Genomic DNA, 14,485 nt, shown 5'->3' with positions numbered 1-14,485 from the left:
GCTACATGTAGAACCTATACACCTTCGTTTATTCTACAAAAAGAACACCGAGGATCATTAATGACATTCATCACAGAGATCTCACTAATACGTTATTCATTAAATATAAAATATTGAAATTTCATGAATTGGTAGATTGGATGATAATGCAAGCAAGTATGCTACCGACTAATATTCAGAAAACGTTTCTAGAGAGAGTGAGTGGTTATATGTTGAAAGGCCTGATCTTTTTAAAATACCTAGATTTAGAACCAAACTGAAGGGCTGCAGTATTTCTGTACACGGTGTAAGATTATGGAATAACCTTAACAAGGACATAATCAGTATCACTTATCATGTTTGGGAAACATGCCAAAGCAAGTTGAAAAGGTAAACTAAACAAAGCTCTATGATTAAATCTAGAAAATTGGAAAGTATTTTAGATAAAAATTGGGTTCTGTTCCTTCTCATTCAAAATTGTATGGTGTTACGTACGTCCCTTTTTTTAAATGAAATACGTATACTCCGTTGTTTTTTATTGTTTTGTTTATTATTTTGAATGAAATAGAAGTCAAACAAAAAAAAAGAGAAAAGAAACACTACGCTCCTCTTTTTTCTCACTGGTCAGGGATGTTGTGACAAGTGTTTTATAATGTCTTCAGATCATTGCCTTAATGCAAAAAGCGCATCATGTCGAGATGACCAGCGAGTGGGAAAGAGGAGCAGTCCGTTTGATACTGTAACCAAAAAAAGTTGTACAGGTTCTCTACAGCAGGGGCGGGGAACCCTGGTCCATCAAGGGCCACTATCCAGCATATTTTAGTTTCAACCCTGCTTCAACACACCTGATTTCAATCACCAGAGGATTAACAGGTTTCTGCAGAGCTTGATGAGCTGCTGAGCAGGTGAATCAACCACGGAATCAGAAGTTTTGGAGCAAAGACGTGCAGGATACCGGCCCTTGAGGACCAGAGGTCCCCACACCTGCTCTGCAGTATCACAGAACTGCTTCATTCTAGAGACATATGTAGCAGAGTCGCTGAGAGCGTTAGGTAAGTACATTTGACAGATACATGCAAACATTTACAAACTCCTTCAGATCCTGGAATGTAGAAGACTGGAGCTTTTTAAAGGTGTCAGATATCCAATCTGAACTTTGCTGCATTAGACAAAACCTTTCATTAAATGACATGTACTCTATTCCCTTTGGAAAACTACAGACCATGTCAGATAATAACTATTTTATACATTTTTATTTTGCATTCCCCCCCCCCCCCCCACACACACACACACTGTGGAGTGAAACATCCTTACAACACACCTTTAATGTGTATTTAACCAGTCAAACACAACTTGTTATGACCTCAGAATTATTACAAGAGCATCAAGGTGTCATTATGAAAGCAGCATCACGTTACCTTGTGCACACGTCACTCCAGTGTGTGTATTTGGAGTGTACTGCGCCTTTAAGAGGTGGGCGTGGCTCCGCTACTACGACCCGCCTGCTAATGTTAAACAGTTCTTCCCTCCTGGACCACATTAGTGCAGCGGTCGCTACAGAAAAGTGACCACGGCTGAAGGGTGTGCGTGAGCTGTGACGCGCGCCGTTATGTGACTGTTTAATATCATCCTGAATCAATTTAATAGAAATAATAAAACATCCGAGCGCAGACGCAGGAGAGAATAGTTCTGCGCGTTTTACACTCGGGATTGGCGCACAGCGGGTCCATGAAGACCCGGACGGGGTTTCTACTCTCAGCACCAGGTAAAACTCTTCATTTTATTCTGTTTCACGGGAACTTTTTCCTTGTTGGTTTTGACGCACAGACTCGAGGGGAGAATGGCGCACGGAGGTGATAAAGTTTCAGGATTTCGCTGCTTAATTAACTGATGGCGCAGCTGTGCGCCTTCAGAGCCTGATGCGGCGCTCGTGATTTTGCACATTGTTAAAAAAAATTTAATCTAAGCTAATCAATTATTTTCTGATCAGTCACTCAAACCTACTGATCCTCCTGGACCTCTCTTATGTAATGAAGCTGCGTTGCGAAACTTCTCAGCTGAACCGCAGGAGAGGAGACTCCTGACCTGGAGGCATTTAATCACTTTCACCAGTCTGAACCTCTTGAACATGTCCCAGGGCTTAGATGATTACTGACACGATGCAGATACCCAACTGATCCCGCCGCGCTTTTCTCCACAGACGGAGGCAACAGGGAGTGATTCACCCCCATCCCCTCTACCGCCGCCCCGCCTGCCTGCAGTCTCCATGCCGGGCATCAGCTCCGCCGCGCCTCGTCATGAAAACTGGGACATTATGGACCACCTCGACCACTACCAGCATTATTTCTACGACGACCACGACCTGGATGAGGATTTCTTCAAGTCTACTGCGCCCAGCGAGGACATATGGAAGAAATTCGAGCTGGTCCCGACCCCGCCCATGTCCCCCATCCGGGCGGTGGAGGGCTCGGCCAAGGTCGGACTCCTGTGTCCCACTCTCGGAGACAAGCTGGAGTGGGTGTCCCAGTTCCTGGGTCAGGAGGACGAGCAGCAGCATCCGCAGGAGGTGCCGTGTAAGCTGGCCACCGGCAGCGACTCCTTCGGTAACCTGAGCTCCATCATCATCCAGGACTGCATGTGGAGTTGCTTCTCCGCCGGACAGCAGCTGGAGCGGGTCGTAGGGGAGCGGTGCGCGCCATGTCCCGGGACCGGAGCGGCCGCTAAAGTCACCGCCGCGACCGGATTCACGTCCCCGGGAAGGTCGCAGGGGGTCCCGGCTGACTCGGGCTTGGCTACGGACTGCGTGGACCCGGCTGCGGTGCTCACTTTCCCATTACCAGGTGGATGCAAGAAGCAAGTGTCCTCCGGTTCCGAGTCCCACACAGACTCCTCAGGTCAGTACCAGAAGGGGTGTTGGATTAAACAGTAAGGTTTGTTTTCTCGCGATATTTCAGTCTGATCCTTCAGATTTGCATAACTAATGTGCAACACGTGCACGCATTCGCGTATGTGGCTCCTGACTGCATTGCGTTACCTTTGCAACACATGCCAGCATCCAGAGTGACGCGCCCATGGGAACATCTGCTCCTCTGGCAGGACTCCAGCAGACCAGCTGCTTCAAGAATCTCAATAAAACCCTCTTTGTATTTGTTATTGACATAACTTCAATAAAAGAAAAAACTTCCTGAGTCAGTCAGAGGAAAACTATTATACTTCCCCATAAAAGTAAATAAAAAAATAAATAAACAACTTTATTTTCCACTTTCCCTTCCAAATCCCGCTTGGGATGAAGGCTACCGTGTGATGTTGAGCTTGGACCGTGCACAATGGTGAGTGTGGAATGTCACGAAGGGGAACTTGTTGCTGCATTCCTGTGCTCAACAGGCTGCAGCGCCAATTGTGTCAGTGTGTGGGTTTGATCCGAGCCAGCCGGTGCTCTGAATAGAGCAGGATTAGTCCGCTTACAGCTTTGACTAGACCTGCAGAATTCACCAACACCAACTCCAGGGGAGTGTCTGGACACATTTAAGGCTATCATGTCACCGCAGAGGGACAAGGACAATCTGTAAGGGAAATGCTTTCTGCTGCGTGGTCGTTGGGAAGGTGAGATCAGCCCTGTGCAGGGCAGGTTGAAAGAGTCAGAGCTGATTATTAGCCAGCTAGTTATAACATGCTGATAGTTGCCAATTTGACACCCGAGTGCTTCTTTAACTGACCTCGGTCTCCTCTCCCTGCCCGATCCCAACTCTCATCACATGAATGAAGCCAGGGAATTTCCAAAGAAGCAGATGACCTAAAGCGGTGACAATTCAGAGCAGGTGTGTGTGTGTGTGTGTGTGAAGATCAGGTTTTCTCCAGAGTTCGTGAGAAGCTCATTTTCACCATGTTGTCATAAGAAAGGGAAGGACCACAATCAGTCATGGTGGGTGACTGTTTACTTGCATTTGAAAAAGCTAAAGTTTTGAAGATGATAGTAAAACTCTATTTTACTACACATTGGTACTTTAATCTTCTTGTAGCCGCAGTTTCTCTTGCTGTTGTAGAACTTGTGGCTTTCAAGTGAAACCTCTCCGACAGCAGAACAAACCATACTAGTATTTTAGTTCAGATCTGGATGACGACCTTAGTGCATTTTTTGTGCTCAAAGGACAAAAACGTTAGAAAATTAAAGGGTTACATAAGGGTTAAAGCAGTAATGGAGTTTCCTGTGTCTCCTACTAATGGTTGATAGCAGAATTACAACTGTTGGATTACCATTGCACTAATGAGCTAATGACATGAGCCAACTGATAAGCCACAAAGTAAAAAGATCCAAACTGTTGTACCAAAAATATTACTTACAAGTACAGTAACAACAAAGCCAGGTCACCATCAGTCCGGGATTTCATAACCTCCTTTAGAAGCAGGCTCAAACGAATGTACGCCGCACAGATATCCACTCTGGTTTTAGCTCTTTTGGTGCATTCAATTTGTCCTCGGAACTCGGAAATTCTGACTTCCGAGTAGGAAAAATCAAATTAAACTCCTCCCAAAGTCAGAAACTCTGAAGAAATTTCAGAAACCTCAACATCCAAAATGGCAGCTCTCCATATCAGCAACAGTAAGGCTTGGTTGAAATGTGTTTATTTTACAAGACACAAGTATAAGAGTGTTTAAAATCAGCAACACCATCTTCGTCTTTGTCTGGGGATAATGTTTAGTCAGGGAGTGAGACACCTGTGGTTGCTATGGGGATTTTTGATGAGCCAATGACGGTAGCTTTAACATTTCTTTTTCAGCTTTGTCCTTGCACCTTTTGGAGGACTTTTATCCCAGATTCTCCAAATCCTCATGGATGTTCTTAGTTTGTTTCCATTTGACTAAATTAATCTTTTGCCGTCCGGTCCTTTTTAGATGATGACGAACAAGACGATGATGAAGAGGAGATTGATGTGGTGACGGTGGAACACAAGCAGCACCGTAAACCCCGTCGGCTGGTCGGTGCTCGTAAACCAGTGACTATAACTGTGCGTGCTGACCCCCACGACCCTGGCATGAAGCGGTTCCACATCTCCATTCATCAACAGCAGCACAACTACGCTGCTCCCTCCCCGGACACTCTCCGTGGAGTTTCCGAGCCGCCCCGGAAGAAATTTCGGCAGGAGGTTTCAGCTCCCTCCCCCCAGCCTCACCAGAACTCCCATCACAACCAACCACACTCTGGCCACGCCCCTCTGAACTTAGACAGCAGAAGGTCCCACATCACAGTGGTCGGAGTCGGGTCAGAGTCCCCAAACCACGGCATGTCTTCACCCACGTCCTCCTCCTCACCTTCGTCTCCACCCTGCTCCTCTTTCTCCTCTCACCCACCTCACAGCTCTCCCTCTAAGCCCCTCTCCCACCTGTCGAGCCCTCAGTCGTCGGACTGCGAGGACACGGACAAACGCAAGGCGCACAACTTTCTGGAGCGCAAGCGACGGAACGACCTGCGCTCACGCTTCCTGTCGCTGCGGGACGAGATCCCGGGCTTAGCGGACTGCCCCAAGACTCCTAAGGTGGCCATTCTGACTCGCGCCACCGAGTACCTGCAGCAGCTACACGCCAGCAGGCGGCAGAAGGCTCAGGAGAGGAAACAGCTGAAAGCCAAACAGCTGCAGCTGCTGCAGAGGCTGGCGCAGCTCAAACGGTCCTGAGCGACTCGATCGGCTGTCTCCCAACAGCTGAGCGGGACTAGATGAAGGAGGAAGGACGATATACTTTGAGTTGGTCATGCTGGAATAATTCACGTGGATTATTAATATCCTTTTTTTATTTGCTACTTTTGTGATTTGCACATCAGCTTCTGAGTGATTGACGAGCTGTCTTGATGGGGACGAGTTGGGGACCGGATGAAATTGCATCTCCTAAAACGTTCATGATGGTAAAGGCTTGTAAACTGTTGGATTCCCCCTTTTTAAAGCCATGTTAAATTATTTACTTACAGCAGGATGACACTAAAGCTCACTTTGAGTTGAACACATAACGGTTACTTGAAAATCTGCTAGAAGTTTGCTAACAACTGCTGCTCTGCTCAGGCCTGTCCTTTAGCTCTGCTTGCACAGCCGCGAGGTTTCTTTCACCACCTTCCTTCCCCCGACAAACCTAATCCTACGAGTGCTTGGCATAAAACACTCGCTTTAGCTTTCTCTATTCCCTCTCTGAACATCGAACCTCCCGTTTTCTTTTTCTTACCAGAAGTTGTTTCCCTTACGTGAGCCTGACGTATGCAGCGATGACGTTATAACTAACATAAAAAGCATGTCTGGAGAAGATGAGGCGAAGTTTTCTGTGCCTGCGTCAAAATAACTTTTGCAGGCATTGAAATGAATGTTTTCTTGCAAATTTTCAGCAAAAATGGTATAATAACTAAAAGTATCCTTTATTCTTGTGCCATGGAGACCAGCCAAAACACGAATGTTAAAAATGCCTTTATTTACTTGTTTTTCAGCTTGTTTGAATTTAATGGAATGCCTTCAGTCAGCTATGGATGTTCTGTACATTTATTTTTCCCTTTTATAACTTGGGCTCTTGTTGTATTTTTCCAGGGCCCTGGTCTTACAACAGGCTTACAGGCTTTTCAAAGATGAATGAAAGCTTATGTTTTTGTTAAAAAAGCTTTTAAACAAAAAAAAAAAAAAGGTTGAAATAAACCACTTTGAACATGTTTTTTTATTCTTTTGTTTTTCTTTCTATCTGCAAAGTCCTGTTTTCTTTGTTATTCTGTCTCTGGTGTTGATTTGTACAAGTCAGAGGAGGACAAAGTTTTCTACTATATTTTCCTACAGAGTTGTGTTTCTGTGTGACAATTACAGTTTTTGTTTTGTAATAGTAGCAAGCGGGGCTTTTCTGGTGGTTGTGCGCTGAAACTTTGGTTTTCGTTCTTTCAGGAGCAGAGTTCAACGCTCCCACCTCCAGTACCTCAACCAGCTGTAGCAATCCGACTTGTGGGGGATACTCGTGAAACCTCCGTGTTTGGGACCCCAAATGGTCTTTTTATTCCGCAAGCAGGTGCCCCGGTTTTCCCAGAGGAAACGCCTGTAGCCCTGGATCCAGTACTGTAAACACCTAGTACGCCCTGTTTTATCAGCACTCAGGAAAAGTCTGGAAGCTCCTGCTCCTCTTGTGTTCAGACTCCGTTATGATTGTCCAGCTCAAAACTTCACAAACCACCAGTTAGCACGCCCAATGTTTGTTTCTTATAAATATTTATTTTGTTTGTCAGTCACTGGTCTGTGCTGCGGCAGTCATGTTAGCAGTGGATGTTGCTTTATTTGCTTGATGGTGATTTTGGAGCCTTGTCTCAGCACTTTTTGGTCTCTGTACCTCATGAGCCTTTATGTATGAAGAGTAAAGTCAAAATGAATAAATTCAGTGGTCTGATGTCGTGATTCGTCTCTTTTAATTCAAACCTTTCCATGATCCTATATTTAGGGCTTGCTTGGTATGATTATGTACACTGTGCTCACGCTGTAGACACAAATAGCCCAAATCTGACTTTTGGGCTCGTATTACATCTGTTGCAACTTTGAGCAGCCAACATTTGAATTTCTTATTTAAAAAAAAGAATTCCCATGGATTTTCCTAAATTCTATTTATTTTGGAGTTTCAAAGTGACCTCAGTCTGAGTGGTTGATGCATTCATGTGACATTTCATGTGATCTGTTCAGAAGTTGGAGCGACAGGAGGTGGGAAGTGGCTAGATTAAATGTAGATTACTATTAAACCGTGCATGGCCTGATGGATCTAGTCTGTGGAAGAACATCAGAATTGACTGACATTTGTAGCATTCTTTTTTCAATTCCCAAGCACAATGTGATGCCATTTTAGGCCCGATCCCAATGCTTGCACTGCACCTTATGGTCCTCAGAGAAGTGCACTTGGAAGTGCGCAGTAAGGCTTCAAGTGCGTGGTACACAAGTGTGCAAATAATAGCTGAATTGGGACTCAGAACGTTGCTTAACTGAATGCAATGCATCCCGGTTGCTGTTGGTGCTTTTTTTTTTTTTTTCCAAAAGTTTTGAACAACTTTCCAACTTATTGACAAAAGTTTACATTCATTGCTTAGTCTAAGACATTCTAATATATGAATGAATGAATATTAATAGTCTTAAAAAGAACTTCCTTTTCAGAATAGGCACTTGAGTCATTGCTCTGTCCTCAAAATTCCCATGTCGCAATGGATTATGGGTAACATGCAAAGGGGCGTGGTCAATTTATTCACTTGAGGATTGGGACACCCTACGCACTCGCACCCCTGGACTGAAGTGCTTAAAGAGCAAGTCACCCCCTACAAGAAACTTACTTCACTCCCACTTCATGTTTGAAAAATGCAACAAATGCTGTTGCTTGTCGGACCAAGAGGGCGGAGCCGCTAACAAATACACACACACACAGGCTCACAATGGCATTGTGACTTCATAATGTACCAGATGACATCATGGCATACCTCTTAGCCAATAGCAGTGGCAGATTTAAATTCAGATACAGTGCAGAATTTTCCCCTGACGACGGCGCAACACTGACAGTTTTAGGCAGAATGTTTGAATTTTAACCAAGATGCACTGAACTGCCAAATTATTGACTACATGTGTCTGTAGCACGATTAGACACTCCTTTATATAGTTTATCAGCAAAAAAAATGTGATTTCGGGGTGACTTGCTCTTTAAGATTGGAAATGCGAGTATTAGTATTGGGCCTTAGTCTGTTGTTGATTAGGGTGGCCATCTTGAATTAGAATCATGTTCTCAACAAAAAAAATAATTTTAGGTAAAAGTATATTGGTTACTTTGTGAAAAACGTATGAACATTAATTAAATCTTCTGCGATATCTTGCTAAAAGACAAACAAGCTTGGCACCAATAGCTGACCAAACGGTATAGTTTGAAACATTAATCATGCAAAAATTTAGCCCGATATCCATATAACTGCTAGCCTGGAAAGTCATCCTGTACATTTAAATGTATATTTACAGTCGGAGCAAAATGTTTTGCTGCTGCAACAGTTGGTCTAGATTTCCATGCCATATAGTAGTCATTTTTTGTTTGCTAATGTTGACTAGCTGTGATGGCCATATTGAACTGTGTTGACTCCAAAAGTCAGTCCATTGTTTAAAGGGACTTTACGGAGTTTTGAATTTTTATGCTCGCGATTGCCCCCTCAGGCCAAAAGCGTAACGGCAGCTTCAATAGTAGGTTCGTGCACGAGGCGCGCATGCTGTACGTGCACACTCCTTAATGAAAATTAACAGCTGAGACAGTCCCTTGTGTGTGTGTGTGTGTGTGTGTGTGTGTGTGTGTGTGTGTGTGTGTGTATGTGTGTGTGTGTGTGGCCCGGAGGACAGAGGACAGGAGAACACACAGCTAATTAATTAAATAATGTGGTTCTGTACCTTTCTCTTCAGCACAGCCGACAAAGGTTTAAGATGGGTCAGTCCTCCTGCATGCTCAGATCATTCCCTTCCCTTGCTTGAAAAATTGTTCCAAAATGAAAGTTGAACCCACATCTTTTTCATCTGTGAATTCAGTGCCGTTCGGTGAGTCTCAAATAAAAATTTGGGCATCTTACTGTAAAAAAAATATACCATTAATGCAAAAAAGAAACTCTAAATAAACTATGTTCACATCCAGAATTGAACCCAGGTTATCTGCATGAAAGTCCAATGTTTTACCAGGTGAGCTAAAGCATCAGTAATGTTTTAGGTGTCTGTAACATTTATATCCTGATGACAGCTGAAACAACATTCAAAGAACGGTTCGGAGGGCTATGCCTGAGCGTGAATGCGCATGAAGCAGCCTGCTCGACCCGAGGTACCCTAGAACATTAGCTGGTACCATATGATGTCACAATGCCGTTGTGAGCCTGTTTGTGTGTGTATTTGTTAGCGGCTCCACCCTCTCAGTCTGCCAGGCAACAGCATTTGTTGCATTTTTCTAACAGGAAGTGGGAGTTGAGTAAGAATCTGGTAGGGGGTGACTTGCTCTTTAAATACACCTGGTGAAAACTTAGTGCGAGTTTCTTTAAACTTAATCTAGCGGTTAAAAAGATATTTAGCTAAAACAAAAACACACTCCTACAGGCAAAAACAACATGGCCAACATTTCAAATAAATAAAATAAACATCTTCCCTTTTCTTATCCAACACACTTTTTATTGATTTATTTTATTTTTTTGATGTTGCCAAGGTAACACGTCATGGTATTTTTCACCATGGCAACAAGCATCTTTCTGCAAGCTCTGCCAGTTACCATAGAAACCTTGTCCTAAAAATGATGTCATAAAGCACTTAAATTTGATTTCATTGACATGTTAAACCGAGAGATGACACTCACAACAGAAAAGCTGAAATGTTCAAATAGATATTATAGAGGACATTAAAACTGTTGCCCGGTAACAGGTCCCGCCCGTCTACGTCACTTGCACATGCGCAGTGAAGTCGATTGAGCGGCACAATGATGGCCGCTTCCAGTGTCAGTGTGCGGTGTGTCTTGCGGAGAGCTACGGTCCCGTCTTTGGTGGTGATTCTGGGGGCCACCGGTACCGGAAAGTCCAAACTGGCGATCGAGGTTGGAAAACGGCTCAAGGGAGAAATAATCAGCGCCGATTCAATGCAGGTAGGAGGAGGGTTGACGCGGAGAAACGCATAAAGAAACGCTTCAGAGTCGGATTTTCAGAATAAATGTGAATTTAGACAAACAAATAATGCGTCGGTTAAGGAAAGAAACTGAAGAGGAGCTGTAGAACCTTTCCTGGTCCGGGATAAACGATCAAACGAACCAAAATAACAAAATAGCTCTGTTTAGTCTGTGATGACAGCTAAAATCAGAGGACAAAGAATCGGGTTAAAATTAGCTACGGATGGTCGTTATGAGACCCAACCTGCAGCTGGTCATCTGCTGCAGGTTGGGTCCTAAAGTAGGAGTCAGAAAGCTGGTGATCTATGAGCTCAATACATCAGAAAAACGATTCCTAATAGAACCATTTCTAAATAAATGGCAAATAAGAATCGTAAGTGATTACATGTCAATTTATGACTCTTATTTTTAGCTGCTACATCAACAGACTAGCCCAGAAACCTAGACCGTCAGTTGCAGAAGCAGAATGGTTTTGCTCTGCACTCAAATAAACTGGAGTAACACACACAACAGACATTTAGAAGACAGTGACAGCAAAGATTTCAACCTTTAAACATCCACCCTCGTGTAAAACAGTCTGAGGTGAATCGTGATAGTCTCATCAGGGAGATAATACTGTAATAATAACGAGGAGTAACAAATAAAGCTACATCTCCTGTGTAGACCACAGGATTCTGTCAGGTGACTGAGAGCAAAGACGGCAGGACCTTACCATGCTCATTTGTTGCCGCCTACAGAGAAATGGTAAATTTATTTCCATAGCACCTTTGATACTGCTACAACCCCCCCAAGGCACTTTGCAACACCAGCCATTCACCCCCATACACACACTGGTGTTAATGAGCTACATTGTAGCCACAGCTGCATTGGACACACTGACAGAGACGAGGATGTTGTAAACCATCCCCAGCCTCCACAAGCAGGTCTGGAGGGTTAAATGTCGTGCCCAAGGACACAACGACAGCGACTGACTGAGCTCGACACGAGAGGCGATTAACAACACGTGACCAGCTACCGATCAGCAATCGTGAGCTCGCACGGACTTCTGGAGTGTTTGATGTTTTTGCTCAATACTCGTGACGGTTGAAGCGGCGCAGCGAGCGGCTGCAACCCAAAAAGTACCAGAACCCATGGACGTAATTTTCACTTTAGAAGGGGGGGGGGGGGCACGGGAGGGGGGTATCTTTACAGTATGCTCTAATGGGAAACAGGCTTCAACACAAATGGTTGTTTTCTGCTTGGTCCTAGAGCTCAACCAGTGTCAATTTAATGTAGCGTAATATTGTTTTTGGATGGTAAAAAGTGAAGGGGTCAAAACTTGACTTTGGAAAAAGGGGGGGGGGGGGAGGGGGATATGTCCCCCCCCCCATTACATCCATGCCAGTACCGCTCATGGCGCATGCACAATCATGCATCAACACCGCTTACCCGCTATTTCCCTAATAACACATGTTGTTCGTTTTTATTTCTACACGTCTTTTACACACAATGACAAAGATTGTCAAGAAGGCGTGTTTGTTGTGTTCATGTCAAATTAAACTATCACAAAACACAGATTTACTTTCCTTATTTCGTTTTCCTCATCCAACCCCCATTAATCCCTGTGTGTCCTCCTGCAGCACTCCCGAAGGACAACAGGCAAAACAAGACAAAAAACTCTGACGTGTTGTGTAAAAACTGCTATTTTTAGCATATTTTTTAGGTCCGACGTGTTGCTACCAGACGTACAGTGTGAGCACATGACTCGTGAGATCTGCCCTGCGAGGAAGTCGTACAGTTTGAGCTGAAGCTGAGTGCTACAAGTGAAAAAGTCGCACAGTGTCCGCCCAGCTTTAGGCTACTGCCCTTGTGAACCGACTCCGGATAAGCGGATGAATATGGATGGATGGATTTTCCCTTAAGAGTCAAAGATTTGTCGCTGGTATCTGGAACCGAAGTCCAGCTCGTCACTATTTCATATCTGTGCGAAAGAAAGTGAGAGAAATGTGTGTTGACAGATTAAAAATGATAGAGGGAATCTGACATCCTCAAATGAAGAGATAAGACGCTTTGTGTGTAAGTTGTAAGGCTGCACGATATTAGGAAAACCTGTGATGTTCGATAACAATGATTAATATTGCGATATCGATATTACTTGTGATAAATGAACTAGGGCTGCACGATATTAGGAAAACCTGCGATATTCGATAACAATGATTAATATTGCGATATCGATATTACTTGTGATAAATGAACTAGGGCTGCACGATATTAGGAAAACCTGTGATGTTCGATAACAATGATTAATATTGCAATATCGATATTGTGATAAATGAACTAGGGCTGCACGATATTAGGAAAACCTGCAATATTCGATAACAATGATTAATATTGCGATATCGATATTACTTGTGATAAATGAACTAGGACTGCACGATATTAGGAAAACCTGCGATGTTCGATAACAATGATTAATATTGCGATATCGATATTGTGATAAATGAACTAGGGCTGCACGATATTAGGAAAACCTGCGGTGTTCGATAACAATGATTAATATTGCGATGACGATATTACTTGTGATAAATTAAAACTTAACTCAGGAACAAAAATAATCAAAAACAAAGTAATAAAAAAAATCATAAAAATTAGAAAAGCAAAAGATGTGAGGAAAGGAGCAAGAAAAGGCAATCAGTGGATCCCGGGAAAAGCAGAATCAGCAGCAAGAGCAGAACTAAGCTAAGTCAGGTGTTTGCTAACCATCAAAATAAAGTGCCGTCCGCCTCAGGGGCGGCCATCTAACCTATGAGAACCCATCTAACTGGCCAAATGGGTGAAGGTTTGATTTGTTAAAAAAAACATCATGCTTCCGTTTGATTGACAGAATGCATTGTGCAAACATTTGAGCTGACCATTCATTGCGATATTTATCTGTTATTTGCGAAATGCATATTGTGCATGCTGATATTGAGATGACGATATATTTGCGATATATTGTGCAGCCCTAAAATGAACAAATACTAAAGTATGCAGTGTTGATGTCGTCTGGCGTGTGACGTCTGCTTTGGGTTTAAAGCAAACAAAAACTAATGCATGAATTCCATTACAACATAACATTTTTATTGCAAAAATATGCAACTGCACCTGCTACTGTATTAGCAGCTGCACCTGCTACTGTATTAACAGCTGCACCTGCTACTGTATTAGCAGCAAAACAACAAACTGCATGCATGCAGTTTCTCAGTGGCTTTAAAACATCACCTCCACCATAAAACTTTTTCTGATGCTCCAAATACAGAAAAACATCCCTTACCAGGGTTATTGGAATAAGTAAAAATATCAGAAAATAAGTTTAAATGTTAAATAATAGTTAACATCACTTAAATGCAACAGCAAATTCTCTCATTGCTACTGAACATTTTCTCCACTTATGTGGTTATGATATAAGGCTGTTGCTGCAATTGGGAAGTGAACTGTGCTGGGCCAAACTAGGAGAATATTAAGATTTTCTGAGGGAAAGAGAAAAACAATTGTCTACCTTTCAGAAGAGGAACTGGCTAAAAACTACATGGAAAATATGTGAAAACGTTTGGTTTTAACCCCAAATTGAACAAGTTTACCTAGATCTTAAAAAGCAGCTCAGATGATGAAACTGCAGCTATGATTCTGATAACAAGCTAACAAATTGAACTAGCTCCTCTAAGATAACCGGCTAGCAGAGCTTCTGACTGACAGTTTATGTGCAGCAGCAAATCAACTATCCTGATTAACAAGGTTATAAAAGCTCATAAATGAAAAATCACTTTGATGTGTGGAGGAACTTTTCCAGGCCCTCTTTAGCAGGGTGGGACTGGGAGGAGAGTGCTGTAGCCTTTTA

At 43.3% G+C, this 14,485-nt stretch overlaps 2 protein-coding genes across 3 annotated transcripts in view; both read left to right on the top strand.

The window, feature by feature from the left end:
- The first annotated feature begins 1,554 nt into the window (after positions 1–1,554).
- On the top strand, positions 1,555–5,835 carry myclb (MYCL proto-oncogene, bHLH transcription factor b). Its single transcript, XM_015955699.3, has 3 exons — positions 1,555–1,744; positions 2,180–2,873; positions 4,873–5,835. Exons 2-3 carry the CDS (start codon positions 2,246–2,248, stop codon positions 5,649–5,651), a joined length of 1,407 nt encoding a protein of 468 aa, XP_015811185.1. The 5' UTR covers positions 1,555–1,744; positions 2,180–2,245; the 3' UTR covers positions 5,652–5,835.
- Positions 5,836–10,411: 4,576 nt separating this feature from the next.
- trit1 (tRNA isopentenyltransferase 1) overlaps positions 10,412–14,485 on the top strand; it is a 78,043-nt gene continuing 73,969 nt past the window's right edge. For both annotated transcript variants that reach the window (XM_070556213.1, XM_070556212.1), the window contains exon 1: positions 10,412–10,608. In XM_070556213.1, the coding sequence (XP_070412314.1) occupies positions 10,447–10,608 (162 nt within the window). In that variant the 5' untranslated portion in view covers positions 10,412–10,446. The remainder of the gene's footprint in view (positions 10,609–14,485) is intronic.

The sequence above is a fragment of the Nothobranchius furzeri genome, chromosome 11 (genome assembly GCF_043380555.1).
Source record: "Nothobranchius furzeri strain GRZ-AD chromosome 11, NfurGRZ-RIMD1, whole genome shotgun sequence".
NCBI lineage: Eukaryota > Metazoa > Chordata > Actinopteri > Cyprinodontiformes > Nothobranchiidae > Nothobranchius > Nothobranchius furzeri.
The sequence above is the reverse complement of the archived record's forward strand: the minus strand, read 5'-3'. Positions and strand labels throughout refer to the sequence as shown.